Source organism: Marmota flaviventris, chromosome 1 (assembly GCF_047511675.1).
Source record: "Marmota flaviventris isolate mMarFla1 chromosome 1, mMarFla1.hap1, whole genome shotgun sequence".
NCBI classification, from domain to species: Eukaryota; Metazoa; Chordata; class Mammalia; order Rodentia; family Sciuridae; genus Marmota; species Marmota flaviventris.
In genome coordinates, this window is record NC_092498.1 from 8,341,764 (window position 1) to 8,360,257 (window position 18,494).

The following is an 18,494-nucleotide window of genomic DNA, read 5'->3' on the forward strand; positions in this document are numbered from 1 at the left end:
CGTCCCGCCCCGCTCTCTGCAGGGGCATTGGGCAGAATTCCATTTTGAAGTTATGCTTGACTTTCCCAGGGAGATACGGTCACCTTTGCTGCAGTGATGCAGAAGGCACTGCTCCCGCTTTTCCCAGAGCCCACCACATAACAGGAGGACAGAGGACCTTCGACTGTCCCTGCATCTTTAAAAAAAAAAAAGACAACGAAAAAACAAAACCCAAACAAACAAAAGACCTGAAGAAATTCATCAAAATATCAAAATTTGTAATATTTGGGTGATGGGTACATAAATATGTGTATTATTATTATTATTTTTTGCTTTTAAATGTTTTGAACTATTCTATAAGAATAATAAAAATGCATTAATCCTCAAGGTCATACCAGTTAGAGGGATCTACTTGCAGGATTTTGTGAGCTCCAGACATCTCTCCATTAAATAATGGTCTGGAGCACGTGTGAACCTCGCAGTGACAGACCTTGTTCAACTCTGCTTCAGCTCTGCCCTGCACCCTGACCTTGGGTGGGTTACCTCACAATTCCTGGGTGTTAGTTTCAAAAACGACTCTAAGACTGGGATAATAAATGGCACACAGCTCATAAGGTCTGTGCGAGGACTGAATATGAAAATGAGTGTCAAGTCGTGCCTAGAACACAGGGACACTCCATCCAGGTAGCAGCTGTCATGTATGTGATGTTGTATTCGGGGACCATGCGCAGGGCTGTTCTCTATGTCAGAAAATGTGATCCGTGGTATTGAAAAAGAGGATAGAGGAGGAAAAGCTTCGATGCTGTAGAGGAAGTGGTTCCTTTCATCCTCTGGCTCTGGAGAAGCTCAGAGCCACCATGGGAGTGGGTGGGACACTGTGTTGAATAAGGCTGCTCTGCTTCCCCGTGTTTCGGGGCTGTGCGTTCCAAAACTGACTTTATTTCCCTGTGTCATTCTCTGGGCTTCCTGCCGACCTCCTTGGATCCCATGTACAAGGTATTTGGGAGGAAAGAAAGGAAAGAGGGAGGAAGGCAAACAGGGTGGACAGCAGGAAGGATGGCCACACAAGACTTGGACGTTGTGGTGGTGAAGCTCGGTTGACCCCATTTCTCAGGGCACACAGGACTCCTCCGGTGCCCTCTGCCAGCTGGAGTTTGCTTATGTTTTGACTGGCATCAAGCCTTAAGCCATTATCCCGGCCAGTGTTCATCAGTGACGCCACTTGGCGGTCCTGGTGGGTTCTCATTCATTCTGGTGTCTGATAACTGCGAGTGCCGGTTCTTCATTATCGGTGTGGAGATTGGGTGCTTTATTTTTTGGCAGCAAATGTTTCATCCAAGGTCAATTTCCCTCAAGTGCTCAGCACCGTTTCAGACGGTGTGTGCGCAGGGAATGCAAATTAATTTGATGTTAGCTTTAGCCAAACCCAGCTAGTAAGGTAAACCTGATTTTAAAAACACCATAAACACTGATAAACATCATGTAAATTGTATGATGTTTGAGCATGTATAAATGCGTGAAAGTTCACCTGAATCCCAAAGGCATCTCTCCACAGCACTGCCAAGTTCAGCTCTGATTTATTTTTGTTCTTTGATTGTGAAAGTCTTAATTTGAAGTGATTGTCTTGGCCGTTCTATTTTATGGAAGAGGAGGCTATCAGAAGTGGTTGAGGATATATGTATGTTTCATGTTTTTGTTCTCTTATAAAAATGCAACACGTGTTTATCATGGAAAATGAGGAAATGCAGGAAACTCTGGAGGAAACAGAACCATCCATAATCCCTTCACCCAGGGATAATCACTGCTAATGTTTTATTATCTCTCTTCCCACACATTGTTAAGGTTGTAGAAATTCTCAAGGTAGATTTGTAGATTGTTGTAAGGAAAATATTAGAGGGTATTTTTTGCAGGTGTAAAGGTACCTTTAGAATGACTTCCGGCTCCCCAGACCTCCTGCCTGAAAGGAAGTGGGTCATGGGGAGTTCTGGGACCCAGTTTTCCATGAGAAGTCCTGTCTTTTCCTTGTCCACCACCTTCTACCTTTTTTCCTTCATCCTTCAGGGAAGAACAGACTGTAGTAATGAGCCTGGGTTGGTGGGAAGAGGCTGGGCTGGAGAGGCCAGAGCTCCCCAAGCCAGAAGTCTTCCCCAGCAGCTCAGGCAGTTCACGGAACACATCTGGGGACCTTAGTGTGATTGCATCACAGCTACAAAATGTGGGATGCAGGGCTGTTCAGCTCTTGGGGTGCATGTCCTACAGCAGAAATCCTTCTTGTTGTGTGGATGGATTTTCTGGCCTATTTCCCCTCCTTCAGAGTGGCCCATCCAGAGCTCCCCGCACCCAGCAAGGCTCCCCCTTTTCACTCCTTTCTGTTCTCCGAGGTGAGTCCCCAGCTGCCCACTCTGACAATAGGAATAGACTAGGAACTGTGCATCTCTCTTCTCCCATCCCCAGCTGGGTGAGCACATGACCCAAGTGGGGCCCATTAGAGATCTTCTGGGAGTTTAAATGGAGAATCAAGAACATGGGGCCCTTTCTTCTGGTAGTCAAATTGGGAAGACAGGAGCCTATGAATCCAGCGACTATGACCCATGATATGTGCAAGATGGAGCCTGCAGTAAGAAGTAGTCAACCCCGGCTTCAGAGAGAGACAGGGGAGACCAGGAAGGCTGGAGTGGTGGGCGGGTGGGGCGGGGAGAGGCTGGCCCAGCGATATTCTAGTCTAGTTGTGATCTAGGTTCCCTGAATTCTCTTCCCCAAGAGTTGGTTTTCTGTTCCTTAAATTATATAATTCTCCCCAATAAATTGGTTCTGAACTGATTTTTGGGGGTGTCATTTGTTGCCCCAAACACCCCAACATTAGGGCCAGACTTCCCCTCCCTTTCTAGTTCCCCGGGTTCTCTACAGTTGTCTGACTTCTAGGACGTGGAGACCCCTGGCCTTCTGTGCCTCACAAGCCCCAGGTCTTCAACCAGCCACCCCTCCCTTTTCTCAGGTGGGTCTCTAGGGCTCTGTGGCAGAGTGAGGGTGGACCCTACTCAACTCCGTGGCTGTGGGGTCTCCTCTATTTTCTTGTCTTTAATGCTAATTGTTTAGCTCTTTTTAACTTCCAGTATTATTTTGCAAGGGGAAATGTCAAGATAAATCACTTTTTAAAGACGAGGTAACAGATTGGGTATTTAAGAGAATGTCCAAGGGCCACTGAACACGTCCATCCAGTGGAATAAGGCCACCCGGCTCCTGGACTTGCTGGTGTTTTAGAATGGACTTGAGCCGTGGTTAGAGAATGGGCTCGATATGCTCAGTCAAGAGTCTGCAGCTCCTCAGATGCGCTGGGTGCTGTGCTGGCCCAGGGAACTGGCAGGTCACTGGGAGAGAACCGTGTCTGTGTCTTATTTGATAGATGGCATAACAAGCTGTAGGAGCGTGCTGTCATTTTCCCAGGGAAGACCTCTCCTGAAAGTGCCCTCGGGCATTCACTGCTGAAGGCCACACGTGGACTCCACATCAAGTTATGAATGTGACATCCACCAGCACGCAGGACAGACAGGGCTGTGCCTTTCTCTGCAACCTGAACTTCCCCCAGCCACCCACCGAATCCAAATGAGGTCTGGGTGCTGCCAAGCCACTGCCAAATGACACTCCACTTCACTGACAAAGCAGCACCCCGCTGCTGTTCCATCCTGACAGGTATCTATTTTGAACTCCTCCTAGAGAATGCCGAGACAGCTCCCATCCTTGGTCTCTTGGCTCCGTTCCCAGGGAGACCTCCCCAGGTGATGATTCCCGCTGTCTCCCGGGTGGACTTTTCATTGTGAAAACTGGTGGTGAGGGTGGGGGCAACAAAATGTGAAATAAAACTCTAGTGTCACAATCCAACTGTCCCTTTGTGCCGAAAGCCTACAGCCCGAGTCTGAGGTTCTGGGTAGACTGTGTTTTGAGGATTCTAAAGGCAAAACCTCCACAGAGAAAAAATAGTTATTTATATTATGTTAGTTGTAAAAGAAGTAGGTCAGATAAACCAAATAACCTTTGCTGGAAACATGGTAAGGTCCAGGCAGGCGAGAGTGTGGCCAGGAGATGATGTGGTAGAGGGGAACCGCAGCCTGATAGGCACCAAGGTGAGAGAGAGGTCTGACAGCCGGAAAGCCCAGAGTACACAGACGGGACGTTAGGTCTACTTCTCCCTAAAGATATTTGCTACCATGCACTTTGCCAGTGCCTTTCTGGTAAGAATTACAGTCAGACCTTTATATCCAGGGGTTTTGCGGTCTCAGATTCAACCAACGGCGGATCAAAAATATTTAAAAATAAAATTGCATCTGTACTGAACATGTCATTCATTTTTTGGGGTATTTTTTTCCTTGTCGTTAATTCCTTAACAACGTACTACAACAACTATTTATAGAGCACTTACATTGTATGAGGTATTATAAGTCACTGGGTGTGACTTAAAGTACATAGGAGGATGTGTATAGGTTCTTTACATATACTATGTCATTTTAATTTTATTTCGGTTCTAGGGATTGACTCCAGGGGCATTGTACCACCGAGCCACCCATAGTCCTTTTTATTTTTTATTTTGAGGAAGGGCCTTGCTAAGTGATTGAGGGTTTTGCTAAGCAGCTGAGGCTGGCCTTGAACTTGCGATCCTTTTTCCTCAGCCTCCCAAGTCATTGGGATTACAGGCATGTACTCTGCTATTATATATAAAGGACTTGAGCATTCTCAGATTTTGGTATCCATGGGGGGAGGGGAACTAATGCCCCATGCATACCAGGGGACGACTGCATATCTTTTTACTTAGTTAAACCATTTGTAATAAAAAGTATAATAAACTGTTTCTTCTACCTCCCTGACCCCCCAAAAGAAAGCCAACAGCCAAGTATTACAGGGCCTAGAGACACAGTATGTTATTATCATGTATATAGTTTACATGAACACATGTAAGTACCTTGAGCATTATGGTCTTCTCATGACGGGTGATGTTGACACTGTGGGGTTGTCCGTTGGCCATGTTCCTGTGGTCTACATCGATATTGTACGGCTCTCTGGTGCCTCCCACGTTGTATCGAATCTGCAAATTTCCTATTTAAGGAGAAGGAAAGAAATGTGGTAACTTTTTTGCTCTCTGATTCATTTCAATGTCCCTTTTCCCACTCCTGCAACTTCGACTTCAGTTAAATTCTGCTCCTTTCTTGGATGCCTATTGACACCATTCCAGTTTTGAATCTGGATTCTCTACTCAGATGGCTGCTGATCCACAAGGGTTGACAGCACCAGGCTCACAGGTATTAACAACCTGCCCACGATGAACCTCAGTGACCGTTATCACAAAGTTGATGCAGCAAGTAGTATAAATGCTCCAAGCTGGAAATGAAGAATAAGAACATGTACAATATAGAACTGTGGAGATGCCTGCAGGCCCCCCAAAATACTATGTCAAATAAAAGATAAACACAGTGCACAGGGAAGGTGTCATGCCACCAGTGAAATGGGGCATTCTGCATGTAAGAGAATCTCAAGCATCCAGTATTAAATATAAACATAATTTGCAAAAGATAAATACATGGGATTTTGGGTGGCCTCATTGCTGCCAAGAAAGCAAAATAATGAATTTTCTTCTGGGTTAGAGATTAACCAAATGCAAATTAAAGGAAAGGATGGGCGTCCCATCCTGGTTGGCACCTCAGGTCCCCCAAGTTCCTCCATGATATTTCACTTGGCCCCTCTACATTTCTGTTTTTCTCCTTGCTTCTTCTCAACAATGACAAGTGATCTTCGAAAAGGTTAATATGACACCCTAGATCCTGCTTTTAGCTAATTTGCATAGCAAGCATGGCTTTTAATTCTTATTTATGATCTTAAAATATATCAATTTGTTTATGTCATTTTTACCCAAATTGGAATTTTCATGCTGTTAGTAGCATTTGACATCTGAGCGCTGAAAAATGGAGTCGGCAATGCAGCGAGGCTTTGACCAAATGGAAGCACCTACTGGGTTTGCAGTTGCCTCTTTGATTTTCTTTCTAGAGGCACAAAACCCATAATCTGATTTTTTTTTTTTTTTGGTACCAGGGATTGAACCCCCAGGTGCTTAACCACTGAGCCCCAGCCCAAGCCCTTTGGTCATTTTTAAATTTCAAGACAGGGTCTTGCCAAGTTGCTTAGGGCCTTGCTAAATTGCTGAAGCTGGCTTTGAGCTTGTCATCCTCCTGCCCCAGCTTCCCCATCCTCTGGGATTACAGGTGTGCGCCACTGCACCTGGCTGAGACTTTGATTTTTAAATTACACACACAAAAAAACCCCCCATGATAATCAACACGAAGAAAGTAAACAAAAAGGAGAAAAGAATACCATCACCCACGACCCCACCATGGAGCGATACCGACTGCACCTTGGCAGTCTCTCCTTCCAGATGTTGGACTGCACATGTACACACGTAAATAAATGCAGTGCTTTCTAAAATGCTGCCCTTCCTTTTTTGGGGCTTCAAGCATTACACATGCCATTTAAAATGTAGCACCATGTTCCTGGAGTTGAAGGGAACATTTGTTAGGGTTATCAAGAATTAACTGCACTTGGTGTTTTTGCTTTCTGAATGAAATTCGATAAAACTTTGCTATTTCTGAGTTTTACGTTAGCATCTTATCTTGGATTTCTTTGCTTATAGCATTTCTGCCAAGCATGGCTGACTTTCTTCTCTTAGACATCAAATTGGCCCCTTCTTTTCCACATTGCTCCTTTCCAGCAGATGTGGGCTCTCTGTGTCCAGCACCATCTCTATTTACCAAAGCCTCTGGCCACACATATCTTCTGGCTCCATTGAGGTCACTCTTGCTGAGCCCAGACTGTCTTCTCATTATTTTGGCCCCAATGTCTTGTTGGCACCTCAGACATAGCACCCACAACGTAAGACGGACCCATTCCCAGAAGTGCCCCATCGCAGTTGTGCATTTTGATGGACGGCCACCTTGTGCTTCCAGACCCCCTTTTCCTACATCATGTGTCTGATCTTTCAGCAAATCCTGGCTTGATCTTTAAAGTGTACCATGCGTCTTGCTCCCCTCTTGCTTCTGCTTTTACTCCAACTTCCCCCATCCAATCTGGCCTTTGCCCCTCATACACCCTTTCCCCCTGGTGGTCAGGGTGACCCTCTGCTCAGAATCCTCCAATGGCTTCCATCTCACTCAGAGTAGAAATCCAAGTCCTTGTGGTGACTTACCAGCGTCCATTGGAGCTTCCTCCACCATCTCTGACCTGATTTCTGATTTCTCTCCTCCTTGCTCAGGCCTCTCCAGTTCACAATGTCCTCCTTGCTGTCTCCCTAGAAGCCTAGCAAATGCTACCTTGGGACCTTTGCCCTTGCCTCTGTCTAGGATGCTCGCCACCCAATATCAGCATGGCTGACTTCTCACTCCTTCAGATATTTGCTCTTATGTCATCTTCTCAGTGATGACTTCTGTGGAAGTAGAAGTTACCCACTCCTTTTCTTAGCCAGTCCTCCCCTTTCTGCCTTATATTTCCCCCATAACAGACCGTACAACACACTAAAGATTAATTAATTTGCTTATCCATCTTCTTTTCAAAGGTAAACTCCATGAAAGCAAGAATTCTTTTTATATTCTTTATTTCATTATGCCCAGTATTCTTCAAATACATGGCTGTACCAGTTCACCTTTCATTTATTCATTTCTGCAGAATGCGTTTATTTAGTGCTGTACAAAGCACAGTTTTTCCGTGCCTGATCCACGGTAGGTACTTTATAAGTATATGTTGAATCAATTTATGAATGGATCTTCCTTTCCAATGTTTTCATGCAAAGCACAGAGAAGTCTTTTAAAAAATGCATAAGTATTTCACGGGTTCATTTAAAGCCCTTCAAAGTCTTCCAGTTGCTCTTAGGATGAAGATGTACATTCTTAATCCAGCTCCTCATGCCCTGTCTGATTTGCTTGCTCATTTATTTTCAAATCATGCCACTCTCCCTCTTGCTTTGTATATCCAAGCTGCCTTGGATTTCTATTCCCTAGAAAATACCAGTCTCTTCCTACCTCAGGGCCTCAGAAGGTGCTGCTCCCTCTTTCTGCCTGGGTCCTTTTCCTGTCTCAGCATTTTCCTGATTTTTTTCCCTTTTACCCAAATAACATTAAAAGCATCATTGTTTGCAAGTGAAGAAGATAATTATCCTCTACTATCCCCCAAAAAATAAATATTAAAAAAAAAGAAGATAATTAGCAGGTATTTGGCAACCCGCAGAGCAAACAAGTTGGTTGTCTTAAGCTTTTACTCCTGATGCTTGGACATCATGTGATGACGGCGGGTTTCTTCAAATACATGGGTGCACCGGTTCACCTTTCATTTATTCATTTCTGCAGAATGCGTTTATTTGGTGCTGTACAAAGCACAGTTTTTCTGCAGGCCTGAAAGTGAGCTGTCAGTCTGGTTACAGTGTGGAGTCCACTTCTAATGCAGACAGGCACTATGCATGGATCTAGGGATCCAAAGTAAGTAAAAGAAGGCTCTGGATGTGAGTGTGAGAGGACCAAGTGATTACGCAGAACCTGATCCATATGCCTCCTGACTTTCAGTGGTCCTTTTATTTTCTCCCGTTCCATTAAAATCAGCTGGGTGTGGGGGTACACACCTATAATCCCAGTTTCTTGGGAAATGGAGGTAGGAGGATTATAAGTGTGAGGCCAGCCTGGGCAACTTAGTGAGACCCAGTCTCAAAAATAAAATAATAAAAAGGACTGGAGATGTAGCTCAGTGGTAGAGCGCTTGCCTAGCATGCGAGACCTCGATCAATCCCTAGTACTGGGCAGGAAAAAAAAATCAGTATTGAGTTGTTTTCATTATTTTTTCCCGGCTTTGTTGGGTTTTGAAGATATGATTTAAAATTCCTATAAATGCTTCACTTAATAGTAACAGAAATTATTCGCTTTGACAAAAAAGATGAGTTGGAACTTTAAATTTATATAGAATGAATATCTATAAACAACAGTGGGAATATTCTTGAAAAATAAAATTTAAATGATATATTTATTCCTTTCAAATAATAGCAGAAGAGGATCACTAAATGATGGTGGGGAGGATGTTAATATTTACCCATTAAAGTAAAATATTATTCAAATGAGGGGTACTTCACTTCTTCTATATCATGTTCATCTCCCAGGTGAATTAAAGCCGTTATAAAGGACTGCTCTTTTATTGGGCTGCAGCAAATAACGTACTTAACAGATTTATTCTCTCCTGGTCTTCATCATTATCATCAGCAAACACTTACAGGGCACCTATTGTAGGCAGGAGATGTAGTGCTGGGAGCTTTTCATCTCCTGGGAAGACAGGCTGTATTTATAACAGAGACAGATAACAATACAGTACATTAAGTGCCAAACAAATGACATTGAAAATAAGCGTAATTGGAGTTTGAAGTCAGGAGAAGTCATTGTGAGGAGGTGAGCCTTGATGTGGGCCTCGGATGAAAGACAGGTGTGGACTGAAGAGCCAGGCGGAGGGTGTGTGGGTCTAGGAGCATCGCGGGCAAGAGGCCAGGATAGAGGATCGCGGACGACTGGAGTACCTGCTTCTTGAAATCGAAGGGCAGGGGCTGCTGAATAGGTGGCAAAATATGGATGGACTCAGTGGATTTTGGTGAGAGTAATCACTCAGCCTCACCCGTGGGCCACTGCATGTATACACCATGTAGTGCTTAAGACCTGGGTACTCATTTACTTTTCAAAATAATTCAATAAGGGAGACACTATGTTACAATCAGGAAACTGAGGCATGGGGTTGCTTACTGATCATCCAGGTCAACTGGCAAAAGGCAGATGCAGAATTCCAATCCAGACAGTCCAGGCTCTTCCCTGTGAGGCTGGAGGTGCTGCCTGCAAGGCTGTGAGCTTAGGGATCTCCCTTGCTCTCCATGCGGGGGCTCCGTTAAGTGTTTAATGGGGACAGTATACACTATCTCCAGGAAACGATGTCCATATGAAGGAGGACTTTTCCAGGTGTGCTGGGAAAGGCTGATGCAACTTAGATCCAGTTTCAACCCCGAAGCAACTGGAAGCAGAGAGATGGACCAGAGCTTCCCAGCGGGATGTGCTATCCTACCCTGGGTAATGGGGTGGTAGGTGACACTGCCCTCAGCACTCAGCAGATCCATGGGAGGCAGGGTAGCCGCAGTCCCCGGTGGGGAGCCTACAAACACAGCTGACCCACAGCTGGGCCAAATTTGAATAATTCATAGGGCACTGTGGGAGGGCCAAGTTTGAATAACTCAATACTTCAAAATAATCATTGAATGATTTTAAAAATTAAATGAGTACCTAGGTCTTAAATATATACACCATTCAAATGCAGTCCATTTCTATGGTTGCATGACGTGGGGGATGCTGGGGACCACTGATGTGGACGTGTGCGGTGGAGAGTAGTTTTAGGGGCAAGGGGACAGGGTAGGAGCCGAGTCCTCAGGAGCCTGGCCCTCAGGAGGGGGAGGACCGAGCATTCGCAGATGGAGCTCAAGCATCTTCGAGGTGGTGGTGGCTGTCAGAACAAGGAGGCTCCAGAGAGGATGGCTCTGGGGAACAGCAACAAGACCTTTCAGCTCACGAAGTCCGAAGGACAGCAGGAGTTTTAGCCAAGACTTTCTAGTTTGTTAGTCCCTCCTCCCCCTTATATTTTGTCATACATAGACGTTATTGATTATTTTTCCTCCAGAAATTTAAAAATGCAGTATTTGGAATGTAAAAAGGTTGACTTTTCACCAGCAGTTTGAGGATGGCCTGGCAACAATTGGAAAGAAATGGCCTGATTTTTTTCCGCCAAATGCACTGACTGTCCAGAGGGACCGGAGGGGTCTGGGCCTGGAATCAGACACCTGCACCCAGAAACCCCAGCCCTGCCCTCAGCAGCTGAGTGGGCGAGTCGTTGAACCTCTCTGCGCACCAGCTTTGCCATCTGTAGAAAGGCATAAGAGGATCTCCCTCCTGGAGCTGTGTGGCTCCTGGGAATCAGCGCTCCTGAAACACTTAGGATGGTGGTGGGGATGCAGTGAGCGACGTCAGGTGGCGGCCATCGCTAAGGAACCAATTGCTCAAAGCATCCCCCACCCACCTGCCAAGGAACGCCCCCACCCAGGGGAACACGTGCACGCAACGCTGCCATGGCTGTGGGAAGGTGTCACTGAAATTTAACTGGGACCAAATTTTGGTGTGGCAGAGGTGGAGGAGTGGGCGACACAGCATCTACAGCGCATGCTCACCAAATTCTGACCATCTCAAGGTGAGAGCCCTCCTCCCGGGGGAGGAGAAGAAGCCCAAGGGCTATCTGCCCACTTGGAAGCTGGTACATCTGGATGGAGAATGGATTAAAAAATCCATTTCTCCTGATCCAGAGGAAATAAACCAGTGATCTCCTGGAAAACAGGGGATGCACGTGTTCTCTCCTGCACTCTTACTTTCTGATTTCACTTGCTATTCTTTTTTTTCTTTTCTGACTAGAAAAGCAACACTTGCCCAGTGTGAGCATCTGACATGGACAGAAGAATATTACTCAGGAGAAACAAATCACCCACAATCCAATCAAAGACCTGAGCTCACATTATTGCTATTTTTAAATTTGTTTTACAGAGCTAAGCTGATTGTAGATTCAAGGCTGTACCTCTTTTTTTTTTTTTGTTTACCATTATGTTACACAAAATTTCCATATGTCATTAGTTGCTCTGCATAAAAATTATTTTTGATGAATACCTATTATTCCGTAAATTGATGCCTGTCTTTTTCACTCTTATACTAGAACAAACTCCTAGGCTCTATCTAATCTGTTTATAAACAGCTCCATGATGAACATCCTCAGGTTTCATGAATCCTGTGTGATTTTGGTCTTATTTCTTTAGGAATGATTTCTGAAAGGGAAAATTCCAGATAATGCATTTTCTCACATTCTTTTTACCAACAGAGTCTTGCCTACAGAAGGAGTTTAAATTTTGCTATTTCTTAAAACCCTAGCTAAGTTGGGTTAATAGTAATTTTTGGCTCCCATGGGAGAAGATCTTGATCTTTAAGATGCCCCAACACTGGAGTGCTTGTGGACAGTGAGGAGAGATGGATGATGGGGGGCTTCACAGCTGGAGCTCACACGGTCTCTGTAGGAGTGAGTGGCAGAGAGCTCTTCCTTCACACACCAAACATGTTTATTCCTAAAAAAGTGATCTTGAAACTTTAACCATATGCAAACTGGTGTTTCAGAGTGGAGATGGATTCCAGTTCAGGACTGGCCAGACTCCTCTCAGAGGGCCCTATGGGAGGGCCAAAGCCCGTTTGCGCATTATAACCAGGATCCTGCCTGGTTCAGAGCACAGGGGTGTCAAGATGGCACCTGGGCATTACAAGTAATAACACACCCCTGCTTTCAGCAACCCTTATTCCAGGGGTGTATTTTATAAAAGTAAAATTCTCAGGGAATTTAGGGATGAAAATGTCTCTTTCTATACAATATCATAAATCAGGATAGTTCATTGATTTATACAAAATTAATTTTACTACTTCAAAGCTCATATCTATTCAACACAGTGGCAAAGGTGTTTATTTAATGGGAACAAAAAATGATCACTATACTTGTGAAACCCAAGAGGGGTTATATTCATGTAATATGGTTCTTGAAAGGCATTGATATACCTCATCAACGTTACTGCTAAAACACAATGCTACAAAGCACTCTACCAATGAGGTTTTTCTTGAATTTCATACAGAGAACGAGGTTTGAAGAAGTTAGGCAACTCTCTTAATGTCCTATGGGGAATAAAGAACAAGACAGAACCATCCAGACTCCTTCTAGAACATTCTGTCTGCCCACTGTGGGATGGCGGAAGGCTAGCTATCCTTGTCCTTACCGGTGGGTTTGACGAGAACTGCCAAGAAGTCCGTGGTGAGAGAACTGACGTAGAGGAGGATGCAGGGTGCCCTGGTCGTGCTGAAGCTGAAATGGATCTGCTCCTGAGCCAGGTCTGGGCCCGAGTGCTGCTGGTCCAGAGAGTTCTCTGCTCTACTGCCTGAGTCTTTGGAACTGACTGCAGGTGCCTGGAAGTTGTACCGAAGCCACATCCCCTCTTCAAAAAACGCACCAACATCTGTTGAAAAGGAAAGGTGAAATTGAAAAATGAGGGCAGGGTTGGCGCCAACCCAGCCAAGGTGTTCAACTTGGGTAGACTGCTGACTTCATGATGGCCTCTAAGACAGGTCACTGAGGGTCACACTGGCCCCAGGAGGTGTCAGTCTGAGTAAACTAGGCAGATGTCTGCCATTTCATCAACACAAATAGCCTATCAAAAACAAACCAATCAACAAATCGAGCATGTAACAGAGTATGGAAATCTGCAAGATTAAAAAACTGTAATAAAAACTAAGAAACTGAAATCATACTAGAAAAAAAAAAAGATGTCATGTACGCTGCTCAGAACCAAACAACTGATTTTTGGTTTAAGGAGACAGGCTGAAAAATAAAGGCAGAATTATAGCATAAAGCCCTGATTTAAGGAGCCCACTTGTGCATTCTCTTTGAGATTGGGTTTGATTTGGTTATTCACATAGAAAGGCCCAACATAAACCCTAAGACCCGGGGGGCTTTGTGTATAGGGCTTCCATTCACAAAAAATAAAATTAGAGAGAATTGGATTCAGATTCGGCTCTGGGGTCACTTAGCTGTGTGGCTTAGGGGAAGTCACTTAACCGACTTCTGCAGGCCTCAGTATTTCATCTGTGAAGTGGAGAGTAATTGGCTCTAAATAAATAGTATCTATTATTATCATCATTAAGAAACAAGAAGGACGGTCACTCACCCTTCCTGCATGATGCTTTTCTGATAGCCTAATCAGGGCTAATCGGTTTTTAATCACTTCCTGGCAGACAGGCTCCTTGTGCCGGTTGCCCATGCTTTGCTCACCCATGTTCACTGACCGGCCGAGTCACCCTATGAAGATGCCTGTGGTCTTCAAAGTTAGTTTCATGACCCTCTTCATATGCCTTTCCAAAGCATTTCTCACACCTCACTGCCCAGGGAACCCATTAATCCCACGACACCCAACACGCCACAGCATTGACACGATGCAGAATATATTTTGCAAACACTGCTCCACAGTATGATGAACAGAGGAGGACATTGTTAGATAGGTATCCCATTGGAGGGGTACTAATGGCTTTTAGCAGGCAGGGGTAAGGACAGTAGGCTGTCCCTTAATGTTGGGACCGTGTTTCACAATTAAGAACTGTGTTGCTCAAAATCCCAAAGTAATTTTTTTTTGGGAAACACAAGATTGAACCAATACTTCACCCATGCCAGTTGCTGCAGGGCTTGTTGGGATGTGAAGAGAAACAAAAATGGCGCTGGTCTGTGAGGAGCCTTTCCTCTCACGGCGTGGCCCGTGTTGGAGGAGACAGGTCAACCATCTGAGCACAGCGTGGCGAGTGTTACCGTGCAGATGTGGCAGACATGGGACGAGAACCCTCATGGCCTGAGTTGGCTTTCTGTTCTTTTAGTACCGACTGTGTACTGGGCACAATTCTGGGCACTGAAGTTACAACCCCTGCACTTAAGATGCTCTCGATCCCGAGGAGGATTTAGAGAAACAGGCTATTCAAATGCAGTGGGGGTATTCCCAGGACCAGGTATACACAGGGGGACCCTGGAACACAGTGAGGCATGCAGCTGAGAAACGTGCAAAGACATTTGGCGGAGAGCGAGCCTTCAGGCTGAGGCATCGCGCCACTGGACTACACCCACGGCCCCTTTTGGAACAGTCTGTGGAGGCTCCCACCCCATTTTAGTTTGGTTATTGGGGTACAGTGAATGTGACACAGGTGACTCTTGTCTTTGTAATTCAGGGTCTCTGGGAGAGATGTGCATTCCTGGGACAGGCCTCTGGAACTGCGTCTAGCTGAGCAGGGAGCCAGGGCAGGCCACCTGGGGCCAACACACTGTGGAGTTCACTTCAGCATGGAGAGAGTCTACCAGAAAATGTGGGGCCTCCTCTGAGAACAGGTTCAGGCATGTGGGAAAGAAGAGGCTGACCTGGGGCTTAGAAGAGGAGGAGGAAGGGAGCCCAGAGGGTTCAAACAAAGCAGAGGCAGGCAGGCAGTCAGGAAATCTGGGCAGGAAAAACAAACCCACCAGGTACTTGAAGTTCAAGGCTGAGTTCCTGGGAAGGCAATGGAGCAGGAAAAGCCTCCGAGGCCCTGAAGCTGCAGGTGCACAGTGTTCCCTTGGAGAACCTAAGCTTCCCCCTGCCAGGTTCTCCCCAGAGCCAGAGCTGCAGCCAGAGAGTGAGCAGAACCCATAAGTCACAGATGGCCTGCGTGGAAGGCCATTAAAATGCTGGTCCCCAGGCTGGGTCCCAGAGGTGAGCACAGACAGAGGTCCTGGCTCAGGGGCCTTGGCATCAGCATTTTAAACAGGCTCCCAGCTGATACGCCTGGGAGGATAAGGCAGGATGGCGACCCGATGGAGCAGGTAGCTGAGCCGTGTGCCCGGGTGATAGTGTGCATTTATCAGCTAAACTGGAGACAGCCGTTCCAAGGCAGATCATGAAGGGGAAATTCAGGAACCTAAAGATCTTAGATAAACAATCCAAAAATATGCCTCAGAGAATACTTTTGGTGTATTTTAGAGTCATCATTAAAAAGCGTTATGGATTTATGTCAGTTTTGGAGGAAGGGACACACCAAGCTTAAATGTGTTATTCTGAAACCGCATCATAAACCAACTGCTAAGCTAAGGCCCAGGAGTGATGGGAATCGTTTAAGCTTCCAAGTGGCAGATTTACAGCTGTCATTTCATTGTTTCAGATCGTTTTAAGGAAATGCCAAATCAGATTACTGCATTCTCCTTTAGCATGTAACATCTCCATCCCTTCTGAATGAATAACTCAAATAATACTAATTTAACCGGCTCCAAATAACATCAGCTCCCTCATTAAATCATAGAAAATCATTGGGTTAGAATGCTTGATTTAAGGTTTCTATGCTAATAAGATAGTCTAAGTTTCATAATATTCATTTTTTGATAAATTTTGTATGTAAGTATTCTAAGACATATTATGAAAGATTTGTTGAATTACATCACATTTCTCAGAATGTTGAGATGCATTACATCATTTGTAGACTTAGGATCCTAAGACAGTACCCTTAAAGTGACCTTGTTTTAACTATTTAATGGCATTTAACACAGATCATATGAAATTATCCCTGATGGAGGAAAGGAAGTTTGCAAATGTTTGAAATAAAATCCACAAGTCATTCATCCAAGAATAATCCCATACAGATATTCATGCCCGTATCTAACCAAATCCCTGAGGCTCACGGGAACAACTGCAAAAACTCCCCAAACACAAAAAATGAAGAAAACAAAACAGCTAGCACTCATTCCCATAATTAAATTGCTTCTCCTCTTTCTCTTCCTCAAGCTAAATAATTCTATTCCATTTGCCTTTTTACTTAGGATATATTTTGTAACCTATATAGTATCAGAAGTTGATGTGGTTCTTTTGTTCTCTAACTTCCCTGAGGACCCAGAATGGAAAATCCTCAAATTATAAACGGGCTCTTCTCCAAAAGTTCATTTTAAAGTCAGCAACTTGCAACTTGGAAATATTTCCCTGTGGATACGATGTATTAAATGAGGGTGGGTTTGCCAGGAGAGCCCACGAATGCTGGGCCACTTCGGATGTGTAATAAAAGATAATTGAAGAATGCCACTGTGTATTAGTAATTAAAACAGAGAAGCAACAACAGAAGGTGGTGAGGTTTATTTTTAATACAGGAACTTCAGAGAACTGTTCCCACCAGAATTTCATCTAACAGATCCTGAGGTGTGTGGTAATGTTGAGTGATTGGCTCTGCGGGAGGGAGAGGATCCCGTCAGTACTTTTTGCCTATTGCCAATTCCCGTGGTGTAAATACCACTCACCACCTCAATTGATTTCAAGCTGCCAACATGACCTCATAGATAGGAGTGGATGAGAGATGCTTCCCGGATGTGCAGGCTCGTCCAGCATATGCTCTTCTGCCCACACCCACCACCCAGCCAACCCAGCCGGGTTGCCACTTTGGAGGGCTTCCTTCAGTTTACTTTCTGCTACAAACAAAAGTTCACTATGTGCTTATTCCTTCCTTCCTCCCAAAGCCCTTTTTCACCTCATCCCAACCGTCCCGCACTCTGGAAGCTCTGAATAGCTTCTGCTAAAATCTGTGTGTTCCTCCTGGGAAGCGGGACCTCACCGGGGAAGCCAGGCCTGCACACGGCCTCAGGGTCATGAAGCTCTTCCATGGCTGAGTTCCATTGCTCAGGATGATCACTCTCATTAACTGCTTTTTAATTAGTCATCTAGTAAAAGACGTCAGTGAATTTTACAGAGTTCTGCTCTTGAAGACCCTGGACACTGACCTCGGGGAGCATCATGATTCTGTGTTAGAGTTGGTTTCCTCCAGGAGGATCTGTGAAGCTCAGCACCGTCTAAATGTGTTTCTGGTAGTTCTCTGAAGGCCCTGCTGTCCTGAAACACAACCATTTTTTTTTCTCCTGGCTTTACGTTAATAAAATCTGCTTTTTCTCCTCAAGTGTACTACATAATGTCCCTCCTGAATTTTTAAAATTCTGTTTGTTTGGTGTTTTCTTCAATTTTCTATGATTATTTTGGACTACAGTCAATGTTTACCTCTACTAATTCTGCGTTCCCAGGAGGATATGTATCTGATGTGACCGATTCCCACCACTGTCTCTAAAGGCCTGGTCATTTCCAGGTTGGTTTCCATAAAATAAGCTTTAAGTGAATCTGTCCAATGGAAGAAAATACCACAGGCAGTCTCTCCAGTCAAGCCTGGGTGGAGTGTGCTGCCCATGAGAACCGAGTGCGAAGAATGTTACTTTAAACACATCAGTGAGCTGAGGCTTGGCTACACAGGAGCGGGGAGACGGTGTTCACTGGAGTTTGAGAGCAGCACTGAACGTCTTTAGGAGGGCTTCAAACAGGAAGAGTGTGCATCTGGGATTTCCAGGGCCGTGCTCCTAAAGCCGCACTGATAAGCGTCACTGGAGTGCACAGAGGACAGCAAAGGACATGAGGCCTCCGCTGTAGCCAGCCTCACCTGAGATGCCCCTCAGGAGTGATGTGGTCCACGTGGGGGCAGGTATCAAAAGTGGGGGTGTCGGCCCTGGCTACATGACTCTGGTTGGGCCAATCTTTTAATTGTTGTGGGCTCTAAATCCTTCCCATCTTAAAGACACCATCCTTCTGACCAAAGCCTGCCACTGCCCAGTGTTTTTCATTTATTCTTTCAAATATTTACCAAGTGCTTTCTATGAGCCAGGGGGTTTAGCAGGGAGTAGATTACATGGAAGTTAATAACTGAAGGTGAGTGAGATTTAACTGGGGCTGGGGTGGGTAAAGTATTCCAGGTAGAGGCGAGGAGAGGAGAGGAGAGGGACGGGGAGGGGAGGAGGAGAGCGTGTGTGTGAAAGTC

General features: G+C 45.2%; 1 protein-coding gene across 1 annotated transcript in view; it reads right to left on the reverse strand.

The window, feature by feature from the left end:
- Cntnap2 (contactin associated protein 2) overlaps window positions 1–18,494 on the reverse strand; it is a 1,323,006-nt gene that overhangs the window by 133,748 nt on the left and 1,170,764 nt on the right. The window contains exons 19-20 of the mRNA XM_071605412.1: window positions 12,875–13,111; window positions 4,934–5,067 (exon numbers count right to left, since the gene is read on the reverse strand). Of these exons, the coding sequence (XP_071461513.1) occupies window positions 4,934–5,067; window positions 12,875–13,111 (371 nt within the window). The remainder of the gene's footprint in view (window positions 1–4,933; window positions 5,068–12,874; window positions 13,112–18,494) is intronic.